Source organism: Fistularia commersonii, chromosome 6, assembly GCF_037954325.1.
Source record: "Fistularia commersonii isolate RoL2024-O1a breed Wild chromosome 6, RoL_Fcom_v1.0, whole genome shotgun sequence".
Classification (NCBI taxonomy): domain Eukaryota; kingdom Metazoa; phylum Chordata; class Actinopteri; order Syngnathiformes; family Fistulariidae; genus Fistularia; species Fistularia commersonii.
In genome coordinates this window covers 15,489,904-15,515,795 of record NC_141289.1, presented here as the reverse complement: position 1 = coordinate 15,515,795, position 25,892 = coordinate 15,489,904, and the positions used below count along the sequence as shown (strand labels likewise).

The window sequence follows — 25,892 nt, the reverse complement described above, 5'->3', positions numbered from 1 at the left end:
TTCTCAAGAAAAGTTTGCAGTCAAGTGTTCCCTTGAGAGAGAGATAGAGAGAGAGGAGAGGGTGTGTGTGTGTGTGTGTGTGTGTGTGTGGGGGGGGGGGGGGGGGGGGGGGGGGGGTTGGTCTTATTGAGTCGCCTTCAGTAACATCGCCTCATATCTGGCAGATCTGGAGGCATGCCAGCACCCGCCCTGTGAAATCAGCATCACAGCGCACAGAGTTGACAAGTGCGCCTCCCCCTCCAAACGTTGTTTGACATACCCATCGTTATAGGCTTCGCCTCTGGCAGTTTCTTTTTTAAAAGACAAGCTCAAAGCCACAGATTATACATTCTGCTCACAAACCGTGCGGGTAAAATAACCCACACATAGAGCAACAGGGCATAACGGGGCGCTTTCTTTCTCATTTGGAGCCGAACGCTTTGCGCGTAAACGGCACAGAGCATCACACAGGGGGGGAGCGTGGATATATATCATTTTCTTTTGCGTTTTATCGGAGACCGCACGTTGGAAAGGGGCAGCAGTGGTAGGAAGCCGTGGATTGCAAAACATCGGATGCGGTGACATTGTGGACTTCAGCGCGCAAAGCACCTGTGGATGCAGAGATCAGCCGCCTGATGTTCGGACGCAAATCCTCTGCAAAGCCAGACTCCGACGCAAGATCTAGTTGATAGTCGTTTCTGGTTTCTCTCAACGCCGTCCACATTCAACAAGCGAGGGCGACCGAGGCAGGGGGAGAGAGAGAGAGGGAGAGAGGGAGAGAGAGAGAGGGAGAGACGGGGAGACGCACCATGCCGCTGAGCGTTTCCTTCCTGCTGCTTCCGCTGCTGAGCATTTCCGGCTGCGGTTCGTCCTACGTGCCGTGCGAGCCGTGTGATCAGAAGGCCCAGTCCATGTGTCCACCGGTGCCGGTGGGCTGCCAGGTGGTTAAGGAGCCCGGCTGCGGCTGTTGCCTAACGTGCGCGCTCGAAGAGGGCCAAGCGTGCGGCGTGTACACCGGGCCGTGTACGCATGGGCTTCGCTGCCTGCCCAAGAACGGCGAGGAGAAGCCGCTTCACGCACTCCTGCACGGCCGCGGGGTCTGCAGGAACGAGAAGTTGTATAAACTGATGCATCCGTCCAAAGGTAGGCCCGACGTCCAGAACCGCGACGCCTCATCCAAATAGTTCTTGCTTTGACATTCACTTTTTTTTTATTATTGCAACATGCGCAATCCCATGGGATTTTATATTCTGCAATTGAATATGCAGTGGAATTGGTGAGCAAAAAATACCAAACATACCAAAATATCTAAATGTCTTTATTTAGCTTTCACTTAGCTCTTATTGATCAGTGCCAACAGTAAGTCTGGTTTATCAAAGAAGCTTTTCCAAAATGACAATTTGAAGAGAATCAATCTCCGGTCTATGAAAAAAAACATAGATTTATGATGATTGTCAGGTCAAATATCTGGCATGTGATTTGTACATCTACTTTAAAAAAGATGGCAAGTATAAAAATACCAAATAGAGTTTCATCCTATTTCTGAATGTAGCCTTTCTGTCATCTCTGCCTTGTTGGTGTCTGAAGGACAAAAAGCACCTAATCGGAATAAATAACAATCCACGTACTGATAGTGGTATGTGAACCGAACCATGCCAAAAAAGAACGGTTATGGTTAAAATCAGTAAAACACGAACCCCATCAGTAATTCTGTTTTCAAAAGAAGAATAAAATGAGGGTGAAATGAGAGATCTTCCTTGGGAGTCACCTAGGCTGATGTGGGTCAAGCCAAAGCCCTCTTTAAGATGAGCTGACACCTGTCATTACCAAAGCACACGCCTCAAAAGCCCCCCTCCTCATGCCTGACCCCCTGAACTCTGTCAACAATTGGTACTGAGTGCCGATCAACCTGTCATCTCAGTTTGAAAAGCTCTTATGAGGCTGCAAGCCGTAAATCAGTAGGTTTCGTGTGAGTGGCCCATTGCCCCGGGGCCCAAAGCCCAACATAAAACAAGGGAGAAGATTACAGGTGGTGCCTTGTGAGGCTCCTTGGTGGCGGCCCTGAATGGCAGCTCGTGGACAGTCAGCGTTCGAGTTTTGGCTTTCACTCTCTCCACCAGGGGTGTGAAATCATATTTAGCCTATTCCCATCCCCGATAGTTTGCAGTCACTTTGTCCCCCCCCACCATGTTTTATGCTTTGTCATATTTGCCAGACACCTCAACCTCTCTTCATCCAACACCTGTGCCTTTTCCCACTGTTTTTGTGTCCTCCTTTTCTCTCCCACCAAACCGCCTCTTCTCCTCTTTCCTTGCCTTGGCTGTCGTCCCTCGGTCGCTTCTATCGTCTCCACCTCAACTTTTACCCTTTCCATTTTGACTGTCAACTTATTTTCCAACAGAAAGCATTTGTACTGGTGAGCAAATCTACCCGAGAAACATAAATAATCTCTCCGGCTATGTTTAACCAATTTGAGCTTAGCCAAGGAGCTGCAGTTTTTCTGGCAAAACAATGTTAGCCTGAAGCCCAGAAACAAAAGGACAGAGATAAGAAAGAAAGAAACGAATATTCCGAAAGTCAGCTTATCAGTGTCACATTCAAATTGCCCCAAGATAAGCTTTTACTCTGGACAGAATAACAAGAAAAATACTTTATTTGCACAATGAAAGTGTATCTTGGCTACAGAAAAACTCTACCTTCAGTGCAGTTGTCACCAAAAATCAGCTATTCATCTCTTGTTCGCTTCCCTCCCTTTCCCACACTATATCCTCTGCTCACCGCTTGTTGTCGGTCCCACCCTGGTCTCTTCTTCTGCACCCCCCCTTCCTTCTCCTTTCCTCCATATCAGCGCTGCAGGCAGGCACAGGCTGTGCAGTGATTCAGCAGAATGCAGGCTGAGCGTGGGATAAGTGCTGATCCCCCGTCTGTCTGCCTGCGAGCCAGCTTCTCCATTAACTCCACATCCTTCTCCCAGGCGCTTTTCTGACACATAAATTAAACAAAACCATATGCACACTAAAAAAAAAAAAAAAAAATTTAAGATATATATATTAGAGTTAAAGACTGGGTTTACATGAATACACTCTTATGCAGATGGTAATGACAGTCACAAGGGAAGCGTGATATTTTATCTATTCAAGTGCGTACAGAAATACTTCAAGAATCCTACACATTTTGAATTCCCAGATGAAGAAAGCAATTAAACTTAAAAGGAAATGAGTGAAGATATGATTTATTTCACAAAATCCTGCAGCTTTCCAGGATCATCTCATCTCATAACACAAGGAAAATGGAGAAGGAAAAAAAAAAAAAAGAAAGATGTGACCAGTCAGCACAGGTCAGATTACACGAGCGCAAGGATTAACAAGTGAAGACTTGATTGGATTTATGATGCTGATCTGCCTTAGTGTTTTCTGTAGAGGAAAAAAAATCTGTGTCAGGAAACTGAATGCGGGAATTTCTTTTATTTTCCAAGACCCTGTCGTTATCTGGATGAGATGACACCGTCATTATCGTCAGCATCATAGCCCTGTAGGGTGGGGGTGAGGAGGTGTTTAGGAGGTTTTAAGCATAATTCTCAACAAGGCGGTGACCTTGTTTCACCATCATGTTAGCTTAGTAGCTTAGCAATCACGTCAGTGCAGAAAGGGATGGGTTTATGTGTAGAATTTGCAATCTGCCAAAATGAAACTGAAATAAGTGCATGACAAAGCAGTGAAAGGGGGGCAACCAAGGCTTAGAACATCAATGTTAATGGCTTCGAACATAGGAAAAAAGCGAATGCATGTCAAAGCTATAGGTTGCATGATGTTCAACATGGTTTTGGGAAACAAAATCTCAGCCTCTTATTCTGGCCTTGACACAGCCTTGGGGTATTGGATCGGGTGATCTTTAGGGTGGGACGGGGAACAGGGGTGAAATGGTGAGCTTTGCGCATCACCTCAAAATTTAGCAAAGAACTTTATTTTTGCAGAGATGAAAGATCCATGCAGGCAGGGGTTTTGTAGGGGGCGCAGACCCAAATTGGGCCACTGCTGTTTCTGGTGGCTTGCCACATGACAAGTGTAATAGCATGGCTTCTCGGGCCTGGGTGCCAGGGAGAGACTAAATATCTCATTTAGGTCACCTTCTATAAAAGTTTGTAAAACCCTGGTCTACATATACACCAATCTGGCAACCGATCTTGCCATAAATGTAGGCTGTGTTATCCCATGCGTCAACACATCCAATATGAAGCTGGCCAGCAGCCTAAAACTGTGCTAAATAAGTATTTAGCAGTCACAGTAAAATAATTACATATGTGACATTTCAACTATTGGCCCGTGTTTATTTCCAGCTTTTTTAATAGGCACATTTCAAGGTTGGATCTGTCACTGCGCTCTGATGTTTCTTCCTGAAAGCAGCAGTAAAGAATGTTCTGATGCACTGGACTTATGTATCTGCCATGGAAATGAATGTGTTTGTAATAAGTGAAATAATTGCTTATTTAATTCCCTATGCTTTGCAAAGTTTCATTCTAAATTCTCTGCATACTTGGATGAATACAGCCTTTGTCCTATCATAGCCCTGTATGAATCAGGCTCCAGCTACCTGCAGCTTTTGCCACACTTGATTAAACTTGGTCATTTTGAATTTTTTTGTATCATGTTTCCCCATTGCTGATAAAAAAAAAAAAAAATTAAGCAATGCTACAGCCGATACAGAGTGCTCGACTAGACTTGCAAAACATGTTTTGACTTTTCCTTAGGGTGTTGAATGGTGAATTGTCAGTCCTGCATCAGTAAGATTTTAAATGTAATAAGTATTAGTGACTTTTTTAAGACTCTCTTAATAAATGTCGTACTTGTAAAATATAACATTTAGGGTCTGCAGGTGTACTGCCGCTGAGATTAAAAGCTGTCCACTGCAATTAGGAGTACCTTATGGGGAGTGAAATGTGATTATTACTCTGAATTAGCCAGCCTTTTGTGCAACACTACTCTCTCTAAATCAAGTAAACACCAAAATCTGTAGGGATTCTTTAGCCTACCAGAAAAAACACAGTATTTAGAAAGAGTGTAATCAGAAACAGTCAAATTAAGCTGAAATCTGACACACTCAAAAGTAAATACATCCTCCAGCATCCTGTAATCCCATCTTCTCAGCTGTGAAACACCATCTTACACTTTGGAACTTTAATTATCAATCTAGAATATTATACCTTAGAAGTGTATGTATGGGCAGATTCTTATTTTGTTTGTATTACCTGCTTTTTTTTTTTTTGGAAGATACACGTGTTAATCAAATGTGCAGTACATGCAAGCCCAATTTTGGCCTTTATTTGAGTATTTCATACTCCCAGCAGCAATGTACCAATGAAAGACTGCAACTTTGTTTTTAGAAAAGGATTTGTTATTGAAATATGTAATGATAATAGTACTCAAACAGATCTTAGTCAGATTGATATTGATATAATATTGTCCTATAGCAATCTCATATCATGTAGTTTAACAAAGTATTGGTATCTGTTGTTGCTTTTTTCTCAAATAATATATAAAATGATATATAATATATAAAATAATAAGATTTTCATCATGTCGGAGTTAGAAATATCAGTTTGATTGTAAAAATGTGGTGCCTGTGGTGCCTTATGAGGAGTATCAGAATTTTTATCAAACTGTTATTCACAATTTAAATAAATATCATATTGAAGAATGAATATGAGCACATTTGGCCACAACAAAGTTCACAAGTGACCTTCATCCTCCCTCACGATCTCACCTGTATGTCAGATGCAGAATCCCATGATGGTGCCTTCATCCCTGAGTCTAAGCTGCCCCAAACCAAGGTACCCTTATATGAAAGAGACCCCATCAGCAGTCTGAAGGCACACGCAATTAAATATTCCAAGGACCGCAAGATGTTGTCGGCCAAACATCGACCTACGGTCATCCTGGACCCTCCACACAGCATTGATAAGCTGGAGCCTGAGTTTGTAAGTGCCGATCTTTATTTACATTCAATTCTGTAAAACAGTTTATAAAGACTTGAGTTCAGTTGTCAGTTTTTGAAAGGCTATGCCAGGTTTTGGTTTAAATATTGGCTAGTGAACATTTTTCTTTAAATCTCATTCACATCCTGATGCTTCATTCTCAGTTTGTCCTGCAAGCTGGAAAAAAAGAACTAAATCTGCCAATTCAGCTCAGGTGTCTTGCAAGGCTTGTTTCACATGAAATAACACGAATATCAAGTAAAGTCTTTATTAATTGGGCTGTTTTCTCTATCCCATATCTTAGTTTTCAGAAATGATTTTGCAAATTTAAACAAGTATTTTCAACCAGTCCCCGGAGCTGCATTTGTGATCATGCGTACCTATGTCTGTGTGAGTAGGGGCCCTGTAGGAGAAAACTGGATAATCTCATTCAGAACTTGAAGTACGATTCTCGGGTATTGGCTCTCTCCTTGTACATCCCCAACTGTGACAAGAAGGGTTTCTTCAAGCGCAAACAGGTAAAGTTGTAGTACTCATTATTTTGCCTTTTAACTATCAACTTTATAAAAAATTTACCCCCCCCCCCCCCCCCCCCCCCCAGTAAACCATAAATAGAAAAGAATTTTCAAACGCTAAATTGAAAATATTTTTCTTCCTGCATGCAGAACCATTTATGTATGGCAGGGCCATATGTTTTAAAATGGGTGGATAAATATTTGTAAACATTGTATGTACAAGGCTTACATGTCCTAAGTAATGTTAGAGGTGGATTGCATTTGTTTGATTCACAATTATAGATATCATAATTTTGAAACCCTACTTAAGTGATAAGTTATACACAGTAAATCTATCACCTGTTATTTTGCTGTCTAAATTAAGATATATGCATTCTATTATCTAGATGAAAAAGTAACACCTAATGTCAAGAGGAGAAATCTGCCTATTTAAAACCAGCACCTGCTACTTTTTGCCCACTGTTCTCTTCTAGTGTAAGCCCTCTCGTGGTCGGAGGAGGGGAATCTGCTGGTGCGTCGACCGGTTTGGGGTAAAAATCCCAGGCATCAACTACACTGGAGGAGACCTGCAGTGTAAAGATCTTGACAGCAGCAGCAACAGCAACGAATGAGAGCACATGTGTTCCACCCTTCACTTATAAAAACTTGCCAATCAAGCTAGCACCCTTAATGACTGCCAGTCAGGAAAAACTCCGGCACAAATGCATATATGTATGGTCAGGTGTGATGGACTACGTTGTTTGTTTGTTTTTGTTTTGTTTTTTAATGGGAGGCTAAATTGAAAAGCTTGCTTAGGTGGAAATCTGCACATGTAGGTCTTGACTGTGGCATCCCACTGACTGTGTACTACGTTTGCAGTCAAAACCTCGTCTTGATATCCATAGATAATAGAGAATATATATATGTGTGTGTGTGTGTGTGTGTGTGTGTGTGTGTGTGTGTGTGTGTGTGCGCGTGTGTGTATATATATATATATATATATATATATATATATATATACACACAGTGGGGAGAACAAGTATTTTGATACACTACTGATTTTTCAGCTTTTCCCACTTACCAAGCATATAGAGATCTGTAATTTTTATCATAGGTACTCTTCAACTGTGAGTGACGGAACCTAAAACAAATACTCCAGTATTGTATGATTTTTAAGTAATTAATTTGCTTCTTATTGCATGACATATGAATTTGTCTGAAAAAAAAAAAAAAAAAATCAGAAAAACGGAACTTAATATTTGGTACACAAACCTTGGTTAGCAGTTACAGAGATCAGACCTTTTCTGTAGTTCTCAACCAGGTTCGCACACACTGCAGCAGGGATTTTGGCCCACTCCACCATACAGATCTCCACCAGATCCTTCAGGTTTCAGGGCAGTCACTGGGAAATATGGACTTTCACCTCCCTCCAAAGATTATCTATTGGGTTCAGGTCTGGAGACTGGCTTGGCCACTCCAGGACCTAGAGATGCTTCTTACGGAGCCACTCCTTAGTTACCCTGGCTATCGTTGTCATTCTGGAAAACCCAGCCATGACCCATCTTCAAGGCTCTTACTGAGAGAAGGTGGTTGTTGGCCAAGATCTTGCGATACATGGCCACATCCATCCTCCCCTCAATACGATGCAGTCCTCCTGTCCCATTTGCAGAAAAGCATCCCCAAAGAATGATGTTTCCACCTCCATCCGAGGTGAGATCTTACATGGAACACCAGACAGAGGGAGATTGACCGCCATCTTGAACTTCTTCCATTTTCCAATAACTGTGCCAACAGTTGTTGCCTTCTCAACAAGCTGCTTGCCTATTGTCCTGTAGCCCATCCCAGCCTTTTGCAGCTCGACAATTTTATCCCTGATGTCTTTACACAGCTCTCTGGTCTTGGCCATTGCGGAGAGGCTGGAGTTTGTTTGATTGAATGTGTGGACACGTGTCCTAAGGAGTTGGCACAGTTAATACAGGTAATGAGTGGAGAACAGGAGGGCTACTTAAAGAAGAATAGGGGTGTGAGAGCTGCAATTCTTACTGGTTGGTAAGTGATCAAATGCTTATGTATTGCAATAAGAAGCAAATTAACTACATAAAAACTATACAATGTGTTTTTCTAGATTTTTGTTTAAGATTCTGTTTAAGATTCAAGTGGGAAAAGCTGAAAAATCAACAGTGTATCAAATACTTGTTCCCCCCACTGTGTATATGCAGTATATATATATATATATACACTTTTGTATGATATTGAAAGTATGTTGTGCACCGAGTCTGAGTGGCAAGGTATATATCACTAAATTTACTCATGAGACAAGACATATTTTAATTGTGGCTACTTCTTCGTATGTCTTGGTGATGATCAATTCTAGTTATCTATTCGTTCGTTTTTCTGTGTCATAATCATCCTTGCAGGACATCCAAGCAGGGTAGTAAGATTATATTGTCATCTGAGTAACCAGGAAATCATCCAGGAAATCATCCAGAGTTAGCAGACAACAGTGTAGCAATGTCAGCATATCATCGGTATAACTAATTTTTAACCAAGAGAAGCCTTTTTCTCTTTCTTTTTTCCCCTTTTCTTTCACTTTGCTTTTCCCATCTTGTCTGTGGCCTCTAGGTTTGTCTGCCTTTTTATACATTAATAAGAAAGGGTCCGTTGCATAATACAAAGGGATTAAAACATAATACCAAGGAACCCCAGTTTGCTCAGGATTTGTGTCATGTTATTGTTAAATGTTAAGTAATTCTGAAAAACAGCTAGGAAATCATTTGAAAATTGACAAATGGGTATTTTGAATTCTTGCATTGACTAATTCTGCTCATGTACTTTAAGTCAGTTAATATTTCTTTCCCATATTTCTATCACGAATTGTATCCAGGGTGCATTGTTTGCAGTGAACTAAATGGTTTGGTTAACTCTAAACATCACAAAACACGAAGCCATTAAGTAGACCTTAACATGAGAAGGTCCCACTCACTCAAACATTTGAATTTTAATTTGGACGAGACAGAACAAATTAAATGCACAAAAAACAATTCAGAACAGTTAAACATTAAACATTAATGCATTATACATATTTCCTATATCATCCATTTTTACCATTGTAATTCATGACTGTCCTGTTAAAACATATGCCTCGCTTAGTCATTCTCTATAGTAGTTAGTTAAGATGGATTGTCTTTGAGGAAAACAACGTGAGAGGCTGAGGCAATGCTTAAAACATGACATTTGTGCTTTACTATATTGAATTTTTCTCTTTTTGATGACCGTGCTCATTGACAGCCATGCTCAAAGCTCACAAAGGCCATGAACAATTTCACGCACAAAAGATCAGGATAAAACACCACACTTATTCTTGTACTGTAAAATGTGTGTGCGCGTGTGTGTGTGTGCGCGTGCGTGTGTGTGTGCAATATGTGCCATCCTTATAGTTCTCACAAAGCTTTGGTAGAAAGTCTCACAAGCCTAGCCAACCTAAGCTACTCTCCATCCAAGGTGGTGCTTTTCCTCACGGCTAAGACACAAATCATATGCAAAGGCCCCACATTGCCAAACACGAAGGGTCTTTATTTTCACCACTTAGGCAAATATGCTGACTGCTGGTGACTCGGTCTTCGGGTTTATTGAGTCCTTTGTTCCGCAAAAAGCAAGGTTGCTGAGTTTATATGGAAATTCAAGTGCCTTTGCCTCACGCCACTTTGAATTCCGCTTTGCATGTGGTTCTATTGTGATGCTGAATGAGAAAAACTGTTTTTGACGTACATGCCGAAATGATTGACAGAGGACAAACTATTTTGTTCAACTGCTGATATAATTTTAAGTCCTGTTTTTTTGGTTCTTGTTTTTGCTTTTTTTGCGTTGCCATAATCTTGACGTTAGGTTATTGGCTGACACATCCCTAATACCTGCATGTGACATGTCTGACAGGGGTTGATCGTTATTTTTTCCATGTGAAGCACCTCTCATCCCAATTATCCCACCTCACAATAACATGATATGGTGACAATTTTACGAATCTCAAAAGAAAAAAAAAAAAAAGATAGATAAATGTGAACATTGTCGTGAAATATTTATCAGGCGTGTAATTGATGTATTCAGTTTTGTAACAACAAATCATTATTTAAATAAAGCTTCTGTACTCTGACTAATGGATTGTGTATGTAGTGGTGGTAGATATCTGTTAAAATCTATACCTATAACCGAAGGTTTATTACAGCTATGTAACAGCTAAACACTACACTTTCTGGTCATTTTTTAACCCCATGTTATTAAAAGAAAAAAGAGAAAAAAAGGTTTTATCGTATTTTAATTCAATAGTATCGTATTAAATTTGAACAAATGCAAACTGAGTGTTTAAGTACTCATTGGCCTAAATTGTATTGAGTTACAAGGCTTTTTTTCTATAATTCTAAAGGTGCATTAGCTACTGAGGATGAATGTGAAGCACCAAGTAGCAAGCAATATACTTCATTTCTTTTGTTTTAAAGAGAAAAAAAAAAAATCTATTTACAGGTAAAAATGTGCACAAACAAAAAAAGCCTTGACTAAATGTTTAACAAGGCTGTGTTCTGCAGTCTTGAATTGAGCCTGGGTCCGACGCACACAATGAAACCGATCTATGCAGAGTTATTGTATAATTATAAAAACCCCTCTGAATCCACCTGTTTCCAGTAACTTGCCTCAGTAGTTCTCTTCCAGGCAGTTTCTAATTGATATTCCTTAATGTGCACCTTTTAATGTCAGGAAAATAAAACACATGGACAAGCTGAATTCACTAGTCACTTTAATAGGTTTTTTTTTCAAGTCTAGAATCATGCCCTTCCTTATGTCAAACATTTAATGCCAACGTGAACTACATCTCATACTCTAATACTGTGTTTTAAAAGCCATGTGTATTTAAAGCCAACAGCAACAGTGCAACAATAATCTGCAAGCTAGGACATGAAATCACACCTAAAAAAACAAGTATGTTGAAGGCTTTCCATTTCTCAACACATACAGTACAAAACACTGATAAAAGAATAAATCTGTTGAAATTAGTAAAGCAACATCACAGACTCTGAGCTGACTTCTAGTGAATGCGAAGGAAGAAAGTGAGTCTTTATCTCCACTGGAAATTAATCTGCACTTACATCCTATGCAGAAAGCTGGATTCTAATCCTTTTCGGTGGTTAAGACTTCAAATGCCACTGTCATCAAATGTACTAGAGACACATACACACAAAAAGATTATATATAGCTTACTCAGATGTTCTTTGTTTCCATGTGCTTTACAGTTCTTTTGTTGTTGTTGTTGTTGTTTTTTTGTTGTTTCATTCCCCCGCCCCTATATCTGGGCTGTGTTGAGAGGTTCAAGCTCCAGGTCTCTGAGGTACTGGCTGCAGTTGGGGTCACCCCTAACAGTGGGGGCTGAAGGGATTGGTCGCCCGGTGTGAGGGTTGACACACCAGCACTCACCCCTCTGACCATATAGGGACATCTTGCACTATAACACAAAAAAACAGTCTGTTACCGCTACGCTTTGTTTAGAACCAACTGATTTTATGATCTAAAAACTTGTAGCTCCTCTTCTCTCCAGCGTCACAAGAACTTGAATTCACTTGGTTAAGATGTTTCATTAACAGATCACACAGTTTACACATATGCATTAGTTTTTAATTTCTAAATAAACACTGGGAAATAAATTTAATTTTTTTTTTACAGCAATTTATACTTATATAATGAGATTAGACTTTCAATTTACCGTAATTTCCAGACTATAAGCCGCTACTTTTTTCACACACTTTGAACACTGCGGTCTAAACAATGATGCTGCTAATTTATGGATTTTTTTGGACCTAAAGAGTTTCATGCCGCCAAACCATTTAGCTTCGTCACACAGGACCAATGAAATTACCGTGAAATTCTGAGGCTGTTCAATTCCAGCACTGAAGAAGACGACTTTTATGGTTTTAGTGCGCAGAAGGAAGACGAAGATAGCTATCAGCTGAAGTAGGACCAAGTGGGGATTGAAAATGGATGAATGGATGGACTTTTCCTTGTGTTACTTATGATTAATCTTTTTTGTTAGTCATGTTAGTATAGGCTGTTCGGATAAAAGCATATCCAGTGCGTATTTGTGGATGTTACCGGTATTTATTTAACTAAAAGTTAAAAGAAAATGTGTCTGTGTGAATATCTCATGTTACAACGTGGACACCTATACTGGCACATATATTGTATTTATTTAGTTATTTTTAGCCACTGCGGCTTATATTCGGGTGCGCTCAATAGTCTGGAAATTACGGTAATTGTATTTATTTATTCATTATCTGTAACTCTTGCTCTGCACATGAGATCATGAGAGTCAATCACAACTACTCTGAATTTTCCATTGGTGTGAACGGGAGAATGAATGGTTATGACTGACAGATGACGGGCACAAAGTGTTCACTGAACCTACATATATTGCATATTACTATGAGTGGAAACCTGAGAAAAGAAAAAAAAAAAAACATGTTGGCACAGGGAGAACATACAAGCTGCACAGAGAAGAACTGCACTAGGTGCGGCAGGATCACTGACAACTGAACCACAATACCACCATTGATTATATTCATTTAATACTTTTATTCATCCAGCTCATCCTCCTTTTTTTTTCAACAATCTTAACATACCAGTACCTATCCTTCATTGGTTTTAAACACATAAATAAACCTACAGTACATGTTGATTATTTTTAGTATTTTAACTTTTTATTTAAGTTTCTTAATATCTAGGTAGCCTGAAAATGAAATAAAAGATTTTCCATGATAATTCATAATTTATATCTTAATTTTTTGCTTTTACTTGCAATGCATTTTTACACTTCTTTATGCTTCTTGTAATTCCTGAGAATTATACTAGGTGTTTTTCTTAAAAAAATCCCTCAATTCACATTATTACACAGTGAAATATATTTCTCTCTTGTGGAATGTCTTACCATTGTCTTATGAACTCAAGCCATTCAGCAGTTCCAATTATATATATTCTGATTTTTAGCGTAACTCTAAAACAACCTTTGAGTGTGTAAAGTCAGTGTTGTCAGCAGTTTCTTACATTGCATTTGAAAAAAATTTGGACCAATGAAAAAAATATTCGGTGAAAGAAAATTTGTTTGCTTGTTTTTAGTGGCTGTGATGATTTATTGGCTGACATCAGAGATGAAGTTATAGTAAAAACCATTGCATAGACTTGCATTGTCACCCTGTTTCACAGTTAGTTACCTGTTTTAGGTTATACTGCCCTCTCTTGTCACAGTTGGGGATATGCAGTGCATACAGATCTTCCAGGGGACCTCGGTTATCTCGGAAGGGCATCTTGGATATCCGCTCCAGGACCTGGTCCAGTTCCTGCTGACACTGAGTCTTCAGCAGAGCAAAAACAACAACAAAATATTTGCAGTGTTAGCTGGTCGTGTCAGAGCCACCTTGTTTCTGTGATGTGCAGCTGAAATGCATCTGGCGTGTAGTGAAAAAGGTGGACATAAATCGTTCCTCTTTGTTTAGCGAGACATTTTTGAGTTCTTTGGACATGCAAAAGTAAGCCCGGTCATAAAGTCAGACGGACAATAAATTTCAAGGTTTCAATGTAATGAGCAAATTAAACATGCTGTTTTGCCAGTAATAACTGCAGTGACCCCAGGTTTCCCTTACAACTCAACATAACCAAATGTCATTTTGAACAGTTGTAAAGTTTGAAGCAGTGCTTTAAGCTTTAAAAAGTGGGTGGAAAATACAATAAAGTCTGAGTCCATCTGAAAGTCTCAGGTCAATAAATAAAAATACAATTTGATGTAAAGGCAACAGCTGCCTTTGGAAAAGTTAGATGGAAGGAGGGGAAGCAGGACCATGACTTTTTCCACTCCATTAGAGTAATTATTTGGTCCTTTCCTATTACTTCTTTGAAAAAAAAAATCATTTCGTATGTTTCCATCATTAACTGTAAAATGAATTTTCATTCAGTTTAACATGAGAATCAGCCTCACCAGAGGGAGGCAGGGCGGTGCCCCTTTCTGGCAGGGTTTCTCAACACCAGGGCATCTGAGACTTGTGATAGACTATTCCAAAAAATGTTGCAGCTCTCAAACGTTGTGCACATTTACACACAGAAGAAATCCATCCAGAAATTGAATTTGACAGCTTTTATCACAAGCTTTCATTCATCTGTTTTTCATCAATTAGAGAAATCAACTAAAGAGAAATTAGTTACATGTTAATTTTGGTAACGGACTTCTTTGGCATTTTCAGACAATCATTTGGTTGCCAATTAATTAGTAATTTCTCGCCAATGTGGTATTTTCTTGGAGAGTTATTTGAATAAGACTATGGTAGTTTACATCAGTTCGACATTTTCTCATATGTAAGAAGAGCTTTTGAAATGTATCCGAAAACTAAATCATTACTTAAATAAGCTATGCATAATATGCACAATAAAGTACAGTGTCTCAAAAAAATTTTTAAAAAGCGTTCTCACTTTGCAAATTGACAATAATTCAGGAAAATCCTCAGAATGGGATATTGCGCCATATCTACAATATATTGATATATGAGGCTACAGGATCACATTCATTACAAGATGTTAGATTTAACACCTTTAGGACACAACAGAAAATAGTTAGACACTTCTAGGATCGCTCATTGCACATAGTCTTCATCCAAGTTTAAAAAAATGTCTCAATCTCAATGAACAAACAATTGACACAAATCCAGTGATTTTGAATTGTTCAGTGATTGATCATAATTAGTACTTCTGGAACATAAACATGGTCTGTTAGTTGATTTGGTTGAGTTTTATCTTTGTCACCTGTTTGGGTCGTGGAGATTTGACCTCTTCCAGCTTGTTGGTCTTCATCTTGGTTTTCATCTCCTGCCGGTGCTGACGAACAGCACTCTCTTTGGGCCCGAGCCAGGCAGTCTCTTTGCTTGCCTTCCGAATGGTTGGGATCTCACTCACACCTTGGTCGGTCAGTGGCTCCACCGCCTCACCTGCGGTGAGACATACTTCATTATGGTAAGAAATATGTATTAAAACCATCAAGTTTTGGGGATGTTTTTTCTTTATTATTGCCAATATGATATACATACATGAATATACATATACATGAATTTATGTATTCATGTATGTATATATATGTGCATGTAAACCCTTTCATGTCTTTCTTGAGATAACTTAATATCTACCCAAAACATGAGCGCAATGACTTATAAATCTTAAAACATTACCTTCTTCTTCCTAATAAAGACATATGCAAAACAATAAAAAATTGCTCAATTTATATGAAATTGCATCTGAAATGACTAATTATAACTTATTTGTAATTAATTTGAATGAATTCATTTATCCTCAAAACAGGAACTTAGCTTCAAAAAACAGAAAATGCTCTTTGTAAAAATACTCACAGAGTAGTTCGTGTTTTGTAAAATAAAAAAACTTTGTAAAAATATAAGATGTTTCTACAGGTATGTGAAATATCAAAATATGCAAATAACAGCCAGTCTCAGAATGTGAATTAATCATTTTTTGAATAAAAATAACATAAAATGATGTTATGTTGTCATACATACATACATATATGTATGTTGTCATACATAAATTAATTAAAAGAACAAAACAAATAAAAGTTATACCATAATATATTACCTGTATAATATATATACCAGTATCATCGAATGACAAAACACTTGAACAGTCTGTTGAAAACTGTTGTAGCAAAATGTATTAAATACTAATGCAAGGTAAATAGAGCAGGAAATTGCCCAAGCATCTCCCTCAAGGACACTGCGCTGGACATATTGGCAGTTAGAGCGAATGAACCTGTGACTTCCTCTGCACACTCAGGCTCTCTACTCTGTTCCCGCTGTCATTATGGTAATAGATTGAACCTTTTAGAGGCTGGGAGTCAAGTGAAATAAGCTCCAATTTACACTGATCATTTTTCAGAGTGACAAATTCACTAGGCTGTCACTGAAAATGTTTATAGAAATGAATGGACTCCTCCAGCTGCACCTGGTCTCACTGCAGCTTGAGGTCTAAAGGGGGTGAACATTTAAAATTCTTGATGCATTTCACTTTAACAGATACTTCTCTCCTCCAACATTGGCTGCAGTTCAAATATACTGTGTCTTAAAAGTTGATTTATGATTACTAAAAGTGCAAGTATCTGGACTGGACTCATTTTGGTGTTAAGCAAAATGTTGGAAAAGGGGATGCCACTCAAAGTGCCTTGCATATATAATGTCAGTTACAGCTGGTTCACGTTCTTGCACAGATTCTTTTAGTGCGTAATATATGTTCCACATCCTCAGACCTGGCATTTTCAATAAACAGAATGTTGTTAATGTCCAAGCCACTGTTACAAGACTAGGCATTGCCTGAGCAAAGTCAGTGACTAGCAGGAATCCTTTCCATGCTCAAAGAGCAAAGCCACCACATGCAGCTCCGTGAATGAGTTTGTAGGTTGACAACAGTTGCTAACCTTATGACAGAATTGATATTGTCAGACAGTAAATATCAATTTTTCTAAAATCAACTTTTAAAATGCTGTTTGTTTCTTCTTTTCTTCTGCAAGACTTATATAATGGAAAAATGTGGGTTAAATTTGCGTCATAAGATAGTAAGATAGAGTGTTCACAGTCAAAAAGATGCTTTGCAAGCATTTCAGTTGACATTATTAATGTGCATACTTGATATTAGTTGTGTATGTCAGATTTATTTGCAGGTAAAAATGAGCAATCAATACATTTTGTTCCTAGCACTTGTTGATTCAAAAAATTAAGTCTTATTACAAAAAATAACCTTGACAATTAGCTAACAATGTAAAAAAAAAACCATCCTTTAAAGTTGTTTTGTTTTGTTTTGTTTTGCTAACTAAACGTCTCAATATGCTCATAAGACATTTTGATGCACACAACTCAAATTAACTCAGTTAATTACATTATTTTAAAGGTGTTCAAAAATGTTCAATTTGGGACCGAAAAGTATGCATTTGTTGTAAATCCAGGAAAAAAAATCTGCAAATGCACACATTTCTGGCTTGCAGTAAAATGTATTCAAATTACGAGATAAATAACTTTCTGCCAAATTATCATTTGTGCATATTGACAGTGCATATTGTCATCACTTACATACATTTTTCCATGAACAAGTTGAAAAAGCAACAATTTCAAAAGACTTTCCACGAGAAAAGTAACTTGAAAGAAAGGGTGTATGTATGTAAAATTGTGACCCGAGATAAATTTAACACACATATTGTAGATAATAGGGACTTTCTCATTCAAAGTTGAGGCTGAAGGGAGCAAGAATTTCTTAATTTCAGATCAAGAGATAATAAGGGACAATAAGACTGTCTTACTTCAGGACCAAGGGATACAACAAAAAGCACATCTTTCTTGAAAAACTTTCCTGTGGATCTGTTTAAAAGGGAAGCTATTCCAATTTTGCCAAATCGCTCTATTCACCAGCAACAGTTGCACTGCATGTTTCTGCACTGAAAACATGTTAAACAGCCAAGTCCCTGCAGCCATCCAGTGATTCCTCCAGGCGGTTTTCATTGACTTTGACCGTCTACTCACTCCTTAGAGTCTTGTTAAACATCAACCTGAAAAAAATACTTTCTTCAAACAGATGGAGCAAACAGTGTGAGAGGCCATCAGGTCCAACCCAATATGTTGTTTCTGACAACACAGAATAGTTTGGGGTTGAGGGTTGACAGGGAGTGGAAGAGAAGAGTCATTCCAACACAGCTGATTTTCTAACAGAAAAGCCAATAACATAGAAAAGCAACTTGATCATTTTATTTTAGTAAGTAAAATATTTCAAACAGTGAGTGAGCACAAACATACCCTTACTTCTTTTCCTCTCTCAGAGCATTGTAAAATACATGACTGCTTTGAGAGATTTTTAAGTTTAGGAATATCACAAAAAGTGGGAGCACCAGCCTGTAAATTGACAGTTCATGGTCATGCACGAGCCAAGCTGTAAAATGCACATACGGATGGTGGTTTTCTCTGTGCTCAGCAAGAGGTAAATTTTAAATCAAGATAAAGATATGATTGCAAAGGGCCAGGGAGAGAACAGGAGGAAGGAAATTCCAAATTAAGCAAAAACAAGGTGGTAGCACATTTTGCCATCAGATAGAACTGGTGCTGTTGGACTTCAGCTTTGCCTATGACACTCCACTAGGCTCTTTTTGACTGTTCTTTGAAGACTGAGTTTCTCCATACGGGGGCAAAAGTCAACTGAAATCAGGTGTGCGCTCTCTCATGTGTGTGCGCAACCAGATAAACACACAACTCACCCTGGAATATAGGCGGCTGGGGCGTCTTCTTGTTTTGCAGTCTTACATAATTCTACTGGTACTCCCATAGAAAACATCCCTCTTACTCTCTACAACTGTACATGCACACACACAAATACAGAGGGTCAGGACCCCACTTTTAGGGGGCACTAGGCCTCTGCAGTACAAGCCGTTCCACAGCGGTGGGCTGGGGATCAGCAGTAAGAACAGAGCGGCAGGCCTACTGTCCAGTCTACTGCTTGAATTAATCCTCAGACAAAGGCCCGAGAGGCTTCCTCTCTACATCTGATCTGTGTTGAATACCCAGATAGCACGGGGGCCAGAAGTGTCATGTCTGATTGTCACGAGTGTGGTTGTGGAGAATGGAAAAGTTCAAAAAGGGGGATTCAAACATACAAACATATCATTCTTTCTCATTCTTGTGTCTGAGAGTTGAAATAGTTTAACTGTCGGACTAGCTCATTGGAGTGATTGTTTTCTTTTGTTAAGAATCTATGGCCACACAATATCAGGATTAAGAAGCGAAAAAAAAACAACTCAAATTTCTACATGACCATAGATGTCCAAAGAGAACTTGATACTAAATAAAGGCCCTTCTATTATCAGTGGATGACAAAAATGAAATGAGCAGCCAACCTTTCAAAAGGGTCATTGTGCAAATGTGACAGATACTTGGAATTCTTTAGGTTGGTCCTTGGTACTTGGACTATTAACGTACAATGTCGCTTACGTCTCACTAACAGTTGTCAAATTGGAATTAAGGGTTAAAATGATGAAGTCCAAACACAGCATATCATTAAGGAAAGTTTACCCTTATATGGTACTAAACTTCAAAAGTATTATTGACAAACTATTCAAAAATTAGAATAAAGAAACAACATAAATACATCATTATAGTGGAAGCAGATAACAACCATGATCACTAAATAATTACATTTATTATGAAATAGAATTCTAAAACACAGTAATGTGTCAGAGGAAGTTTTCATTTCCGATTATGTTGATAAGTTATATTGTTTTTACTTTTTTATCATACATATATCTGTTGTATTGTATGTTCTTATTTATCTTGATCAAAAGCAGTTTTGATCTTTGTTTGACTATCAAGGGTTTGCTCTCAGTCAACATCTAGACTGAGCAAAACTCTCTGACCCGCTTACCGTAAGCAAAGATGTATATATGTAGGTGTTACTATGACCGGGTCTGAAAAGGGATATTTTTTTTAAAGTTATATCTATTTGTTTGTTTATTCATTTCTACTTCTTCTCCTTTCGGCTTCTCCTTTCAGGGGTCGCCACAGCGAATCAACCTTATTCATTTCTTTAGTTAATTCATCATCTACGAAGTACATATTTCATTTTTATGCCATCTTTGATGTAAAACAATTGCTGCTTAGACTGATAAAAGAGCCCTGCTGTCCATCATCCACTCCAGGGCTTAGTGAGACTTTTCCTAGAAATCTAAACTCATTGGAGTACATATGTTTACCTTCCAGGCCTCCTGGCCAACAACAGTCAAATAAAAGCCTGGTAAAGTTTGGACATGCAGTGGCACGCACATGTACACACAGCAGCATCCAAGGCCAGACATCTCTCTCACACTGTTAGGTGTTAGGTGGACTCCATGGCAACTGTACAGTACCAAAGCTTGGACATGAAGCAAGGCAAGTTGGAACACATCAAAGTTGTATTTCAACACAAGCAGCTTCTGATGGAAATTATTCTGAACCTCCAAGGGGGTTGAGGATGGATGTCATTGGATGGTGACAGAACAAACCTCTTGAGTTAAGGAATAGTTTCAGAATTATAATGACTGAGTAATTCTTTGGAGGCTAAAGTATGCTACTTCCTGTAAATAAAAAGCCACATAAAGTTAGAACATGATGATGGAATTTTGAAGTAAAGTTAGACCAGGATTATGGGATTTTGACCTTTAGGTGAGGCTGTGAGCTGTTAGTTAGCTGCATTTAATAGACTCATTTTTTACATTGTCTGCTGCTCTATGATCACCTGGATTTCACAAAAGGTTAAACACCTAAAGGATTTTCAGGAATCTATAACAAGGAACTTTGTGTGGAGCAATTTCCAAATTTAAGGTTCCGTAGTAATTACTTTCCTACTTTTCCTTTGTATTCTATTGCTGCTTTGGGATGTTTGGATATCTTATTTATTTCCTCAAAATATTAGTGCTTCCACCTCCCAGCAAGAAGGTTCCTGGTTCAATGGACTTGGGCCTTTCTGTGTTGAGTTTACACGTTACTCCCGTGAATGTATGGATTTTGTCCAGCTTCTCTGGTTTTCTCCAACAATCCAAAAAAATATTTTGGGTTAATTCAATATTCTTAATTGCCCAAATGTATGAAGAAGGGTGAAAGACTGTAGGTCCCTAAATGTGGCTCAGTAATCAACTGACGACCGATCCAGAGTGATCCCTGCCTCTTGCCCAATAACAGCAAGGATAGGCAATGGTCCCACTGCCACCCTGAGTGTTGTATAAGACTAGAGAGACGGATGGTTGGATGGATGGACGGACGGACGGACAGACGGACAGACAGACAGACAGACAGACAGACAGACAGACAGACAGACAGACAGACAGACAGACAGACAGACAGACAGACAGGCAGACAGAAGCATAGTATCCCACCAAATAATTTTGGTATGACTGCCAATGCACTACCACAAGGTCTCGGGCTATGTAACTCCTCAGATATAGCTGAGAAAGACACCACAACATCCCCAGGATTTGCCAGTGTATTCAACTAACATCTGTGTGTATCACCTTTATGGTTCCTTAAATGCTGATACATAATTAGACTGTCTACACTAAATCGAAATGATTTCTAAGTAACCGAAAACATTTGGAGATGTGCAGAATGGTGGTAACTGTTGAGGAAAAGCATTGTTATGCCATAGGGTGAAGTTATGAGAAAGACTAGCAGAAATTGGCCTTGGAGCAGAAATAAAGCCAGGAAAGGGTACTACAGTCACAGTATCGGCTTTAAGAATATTGTTATAGAAGTACAGAGAAGGTCAGACAGAGCTGCATTGTCCCTTTGTAGATCCAGGAAAAGCATATGACAGGGTGCATAGAAAAGGAACTGAAGTACTGTATGAGTAGGTCTTGAGTATGTTGGGGCAGGACATGTATGCAGCGGATAGACAGTGGTGGAGTGTGCTGTACATGTGACTGAGGAGTTCAAGGAGCAGATGGGAGTGCATCAGGGATCCAGCTTTGAGCCCTTTCTAGTTTGCAATTGTTATGGACAGGCTTACAGATGAGGTTAGACAGGAATCGTCATGGACTTAGTTATTTGCAGATGACACTGATCTGTAGTGAGGGTGGGGAGCAGGTGGACGACAATCTAGAGAGATGGAAGTATGCCCTGGAAAGGAGGGGAATGAAGATTTGCCTCAACAAGACAGAATACACATGTGTGACTGGGGAGAATCCAAGAGGAACAGGGATGTCAGAGGGAGAAGTGATAAAGAAAGGAAAGGATTTTGAGTACATGTGTCTACAGTCCAGAGCAATGAAGAGTATGAAAAAGAGGTGAGGAAAAATGCATTCAAGCAGGTTGGAACATGTAGAGCAAAGTGTCAGGGATAATGTCTGATAAAAGAGTATCAGCCATAATGAAAGGAAAGGTATACATGACGGTGGTGAAAACAGCAATGCAATATGTTGAGGATCTCTTTGGCAGTGACGAGGAAGGATAGAATAAGGAATGAGTTCATCAGAGAGATCGCACATGTTAGATGTTTGGAGGTAAAGTCAGAGAGGCCAGACTGAGTTGGTTTGGAAAGAAAGTATTGCGCATATATTGCTAGAACAATGCTGAGGTTGGAGCAGTCAGGCAGGAGGCCTTCTGGGAGACCTAAGAGGAGATTTATTGATGGTGTAAAAGAGGACATGAAGTTAGCTGGTGTGAGAGAAGAGGGTACAGAGAATATTGTTAGATGGAGGAAGATAATTTGCTGTGAGGAACCCCGGAGGGAGCAACCAGAAATAGATTTAGCTGGGTGTTGTCATCAGCAAAGTATTTGTTAGAATCAGAACTTGTCAGTAAGAAATTAAATTAAATTGTAGATTCTATATGACTGCCACATACTTTTTAAGTACCACAATGATAAGTAATACATTATGAAGAAGAGGTTCGGCTCTTCATATCTTTGGGATATTTTAGAGCTATTTGGTTCTGATTTCTGTGATCTCTACTACTGTTCGTCAAAACATAAAAAAAAAAAAAAAAACAACTGAGAAAATACATTTTGACCAATTTGAGTCTTATTTAAAAAAAATGAACTGAACCACAGAGAAAGTAACCTTCAGATGAATCATTTTTGAAAACAACATTGGAACACTAGTATATTCGCTTGGCTGTGGTTAGCCGATATCTATAGGATCACAGTACTGCTATTTAACCCCCAATACTCATCCAATAAGCCAATAATCCCATATAGCTGTTTGAAAAGGTCTGCCTGAAATCATTTATTAGTTTAGACCCATGGAAAAACGGTATAACTACCCCCACCCCCCCATCCCAACAACTACTATATCTCTTACTATCTCTGGCCAAATGACATTTATTTAAGGCCGGTTGTCTACAGACCTTTCACAGAGGGCCAGATAGGGTAACATGAAGACAGCTTAGTGACGCCAAATAAGGTTAATTCGATAGTCTTTCAAAGGTACAGCATGAGAAAAAAGACCATATACAAATATACAGCATTGTGAGAACATTTACTTTAGTGCAATATTTGAATGAACGTGCTTTTCTCATGATTATTCTTTCTGTGGTCCAGGTTTATTCTAAAACATAACTCTTTGGTCCAACTGGCATATCATAGTTATTTTCCCACAACTCACTAAAGTGAAAATATTAGTTCTGCCTGCATAGTTAGTTGATGCTATGTGATCCAAAAAAAGGAAATTTTGATAGTCAAGTCATAGGCAGTCTAAATTCGTTCCACAGACCTTCACTGGCCCAGAGCAGGACGTTGGCCAAGCCTGAGTTCACCTGTTCTACATGATATTCTTTGGTAAATAAAGTAATGATCCTTTTCTTCCATTAACCGAGACGCCCGGAAACTACCCCCGGCATTGAAAACCTGTAACAATAAGATAAAAATCTCTGTAATTGAATATTAAAGTTGTCATCTGTTACACAGCAAAGTATTTGGGGAAATGGTCTGTATTTCACAAAAAAAAAAGTTGATAATTGCAATTGGAAGGACAAATACTTTGAGAGCTCCTCTAATCCGTATTCAGCAGGCAGAGCAATAAAACAAATTCACAAAGGGACCCTCCCGTATACTATGCCCACGCCTCCCCTTTCCCTCTGGAGTCAGTAAGATTTCAGACAGTGTTTGTATTGTCTTAACTCACCCTTGACCCAAAAGGAGGGTGGGGAAGTTATTCTGGGTCTCAATACAAGCACGAGCAGATTCTTGGCACCGATACACATTAGTTGCTGCCTGGGGGGGAGATGGTACAAATACCCCTGTTTTTGGAGAAGCCTGGGGTGGGGTGGGGGATTATCTCTGAGCTATTTCAGTCCTGTAGGCTTCGTCTGGATGCCCCCGCAGGTACACAGGAATGCCCCCTTGTTAGCTAACAATGTTATTTCAGATGGCACATGGGTTTTTTCCAATTTTCTTTCCAGTCCATTCTTCCATCCAGAATAACTTTTATGACAGAAATTATACAGAAAATTTTACACTAAGGTATTTACACATGGGGCAGCCAAATTCAGACTGAAGAAGGAGGATTACTTAGGGAAACATAAAATGAATTATTTGAAGATTAGCAGCCAAATAACAGTATCTTGTTATAATGGACAGCTATGGTTACATTTGCATCACTTTCTCAAAGCTGTCTGAGCAGAGAACTAGGCTCTATTTGGATTCTGTTAATCAACCTCGAGGTCGTATGTGGTCCAGACCCAGTCAAAACACCAAAGGGTCCATCCAATCTGATTAAAGAGAACATTTATTTGGATCGTGCTTTCTGTGAAAACAGAATATCGAGTGATCGTGTGCATAAACACAGAAGTTAGTGGGAAAATTGGGGATGTTAGTTTTAAGTAAAATGAAGAAATCTCAACTCAAAATTAATGAAATATGGAATCATTTTGTTCTGTTTAATTCTTATATCAAAACATACATTTGGATATTGTATTCTCATTCTATCATTGAATTCTTTGTGCAAAGTGATCAAGCACTTTCTTGAGCCATTGTTTGTTTGTTTTTTTGTTGAACTAACAAACAAAGCCGTTTTATTGCAACTAATAATGAAGCAATATGAAAAGACATGATGTTGATTCAGTCTCTGAAAGGTTTTAATACAAGTTCCAAACAATTGTGTATTGTTTTCTCTATTGTCAGTACTGATGTTTCTTAAGTTATTTGCAATTTTCCATCACTTCTGGTACCTGCATGGTCATTTTACTTTTTGATTATTTGTTGATTTCACTATATTCTCTTCCAGAATTGAATCATAAACTCCCTGTTTCCTGAGATATGTTTGATATTTATTATATAGTCGCAATTTGTGCCTCATGATTTTTCTTTCTCTATTTTGTTCATTTCAATTTTGTCTCAGCCGTCAGCACTGCCAAAGGTTGACATGAATAGATGAATAAATACATGCACAAAGTGTGCTTGTGTTTTTTTTTTTACCTGAGAGGAGCAAGACTATCTTATTGTTGAGGGAATTGGCTGAATATGAATGTGCACATGCACATGTATATGTGTTTTTTGAGGTTATAATCATCGTATAATCATAAAACATATATCACTTCTTTTGTTGTCATACTAGTACATTCAAGCCACATTTCTGAAGTGGTTGAATAAAAAATCAAATGCCTTCCAATATGAATTGATGTTTTAAAACTGGTAAAAGAGCCTTCTTATTAACAGTTCTACTCAAAAAATCCTGGCTAACAGTTGCACTTTCATTACGTGAGTCGATTTGGTATTTGAAAATAGATGAAATATTGGATGCAGCCTTGTCACAGAAGAAAATAAGTCAGAGTATTGTAGTTTAAAAAAACATTATGAGGCTTTGCAAAATTTAATCATAATATCGTTTTTTATTAAATTTTGCATCTTGGTGTGTTACTAAA

At 38.7% G+C, this 25,892-nt stretch overlaps 2 protein-coding genes across 3 annotated transcripts in view; one reads left to right on the top strand and one right to left on the bottom strand.

Annotated features, from left to right (window-relative positions):
• The first annotated feature begins 239 nt into the window (after positions 1–239).
• igfbp5a (insulin-like growth factor binding protein 5a) lies at positions 240–10,591 on the top strand. Of its 2 annotated transcripts, none has more exons than XM_086148364.1 (4): positions 240–1,122; positions 5,757–5,953; positions 6,349–6,468; positions 6,939–10,591. In XM_086148364.1, exons 1-4 carry the CDS (start codon positions 789–791, stop codon positions 7,074–7,076), a joined length of 789 nt encoding a protein of 262 aa, XP_086004490.1. In that variant the 5' UTR covers positions 240–788; the 3' UTR covers positions 7,077–10,591. The 2 variants fall into 2 exon arrangements, with proteins under 2 accessions (XP_086004490.1, XP_086004489.1); XM_086148363.1 differs by having other exon boundaries at positions 242–1,122; positions 5,751–5,953.
• A 625-nt stretch (positions 10,592–11,216) lies between these two features.
• The window catches only part of igfbp2a (insulin-like growth factor binding protein 2a), a 17,669-nt gene continuing 2,993 nt past the window's right edge, over positions 11,217–25,892 (bottom strand). Inside the window, exons 2-4 of the mRNA XM_086148362.1 lie at positions 15,274–15,455; positions 13,695–13,835; positions 11,217–11,935 (exon numbers count right to left, since the gene is read on the bottom strand). Coding sequence (XP_086004488.1) covers positions 11,777–11,935; positions 13,695–13,835; positions 15,274–15,455 — 482 coding nt within the window. The 3' untranslated portion in view covers positions 11,217–11,776. The remainder of the gene's footprint in view (positions 11,936–13,694; positions 13,836–15,273; positions 15,456–25,892) is intronic.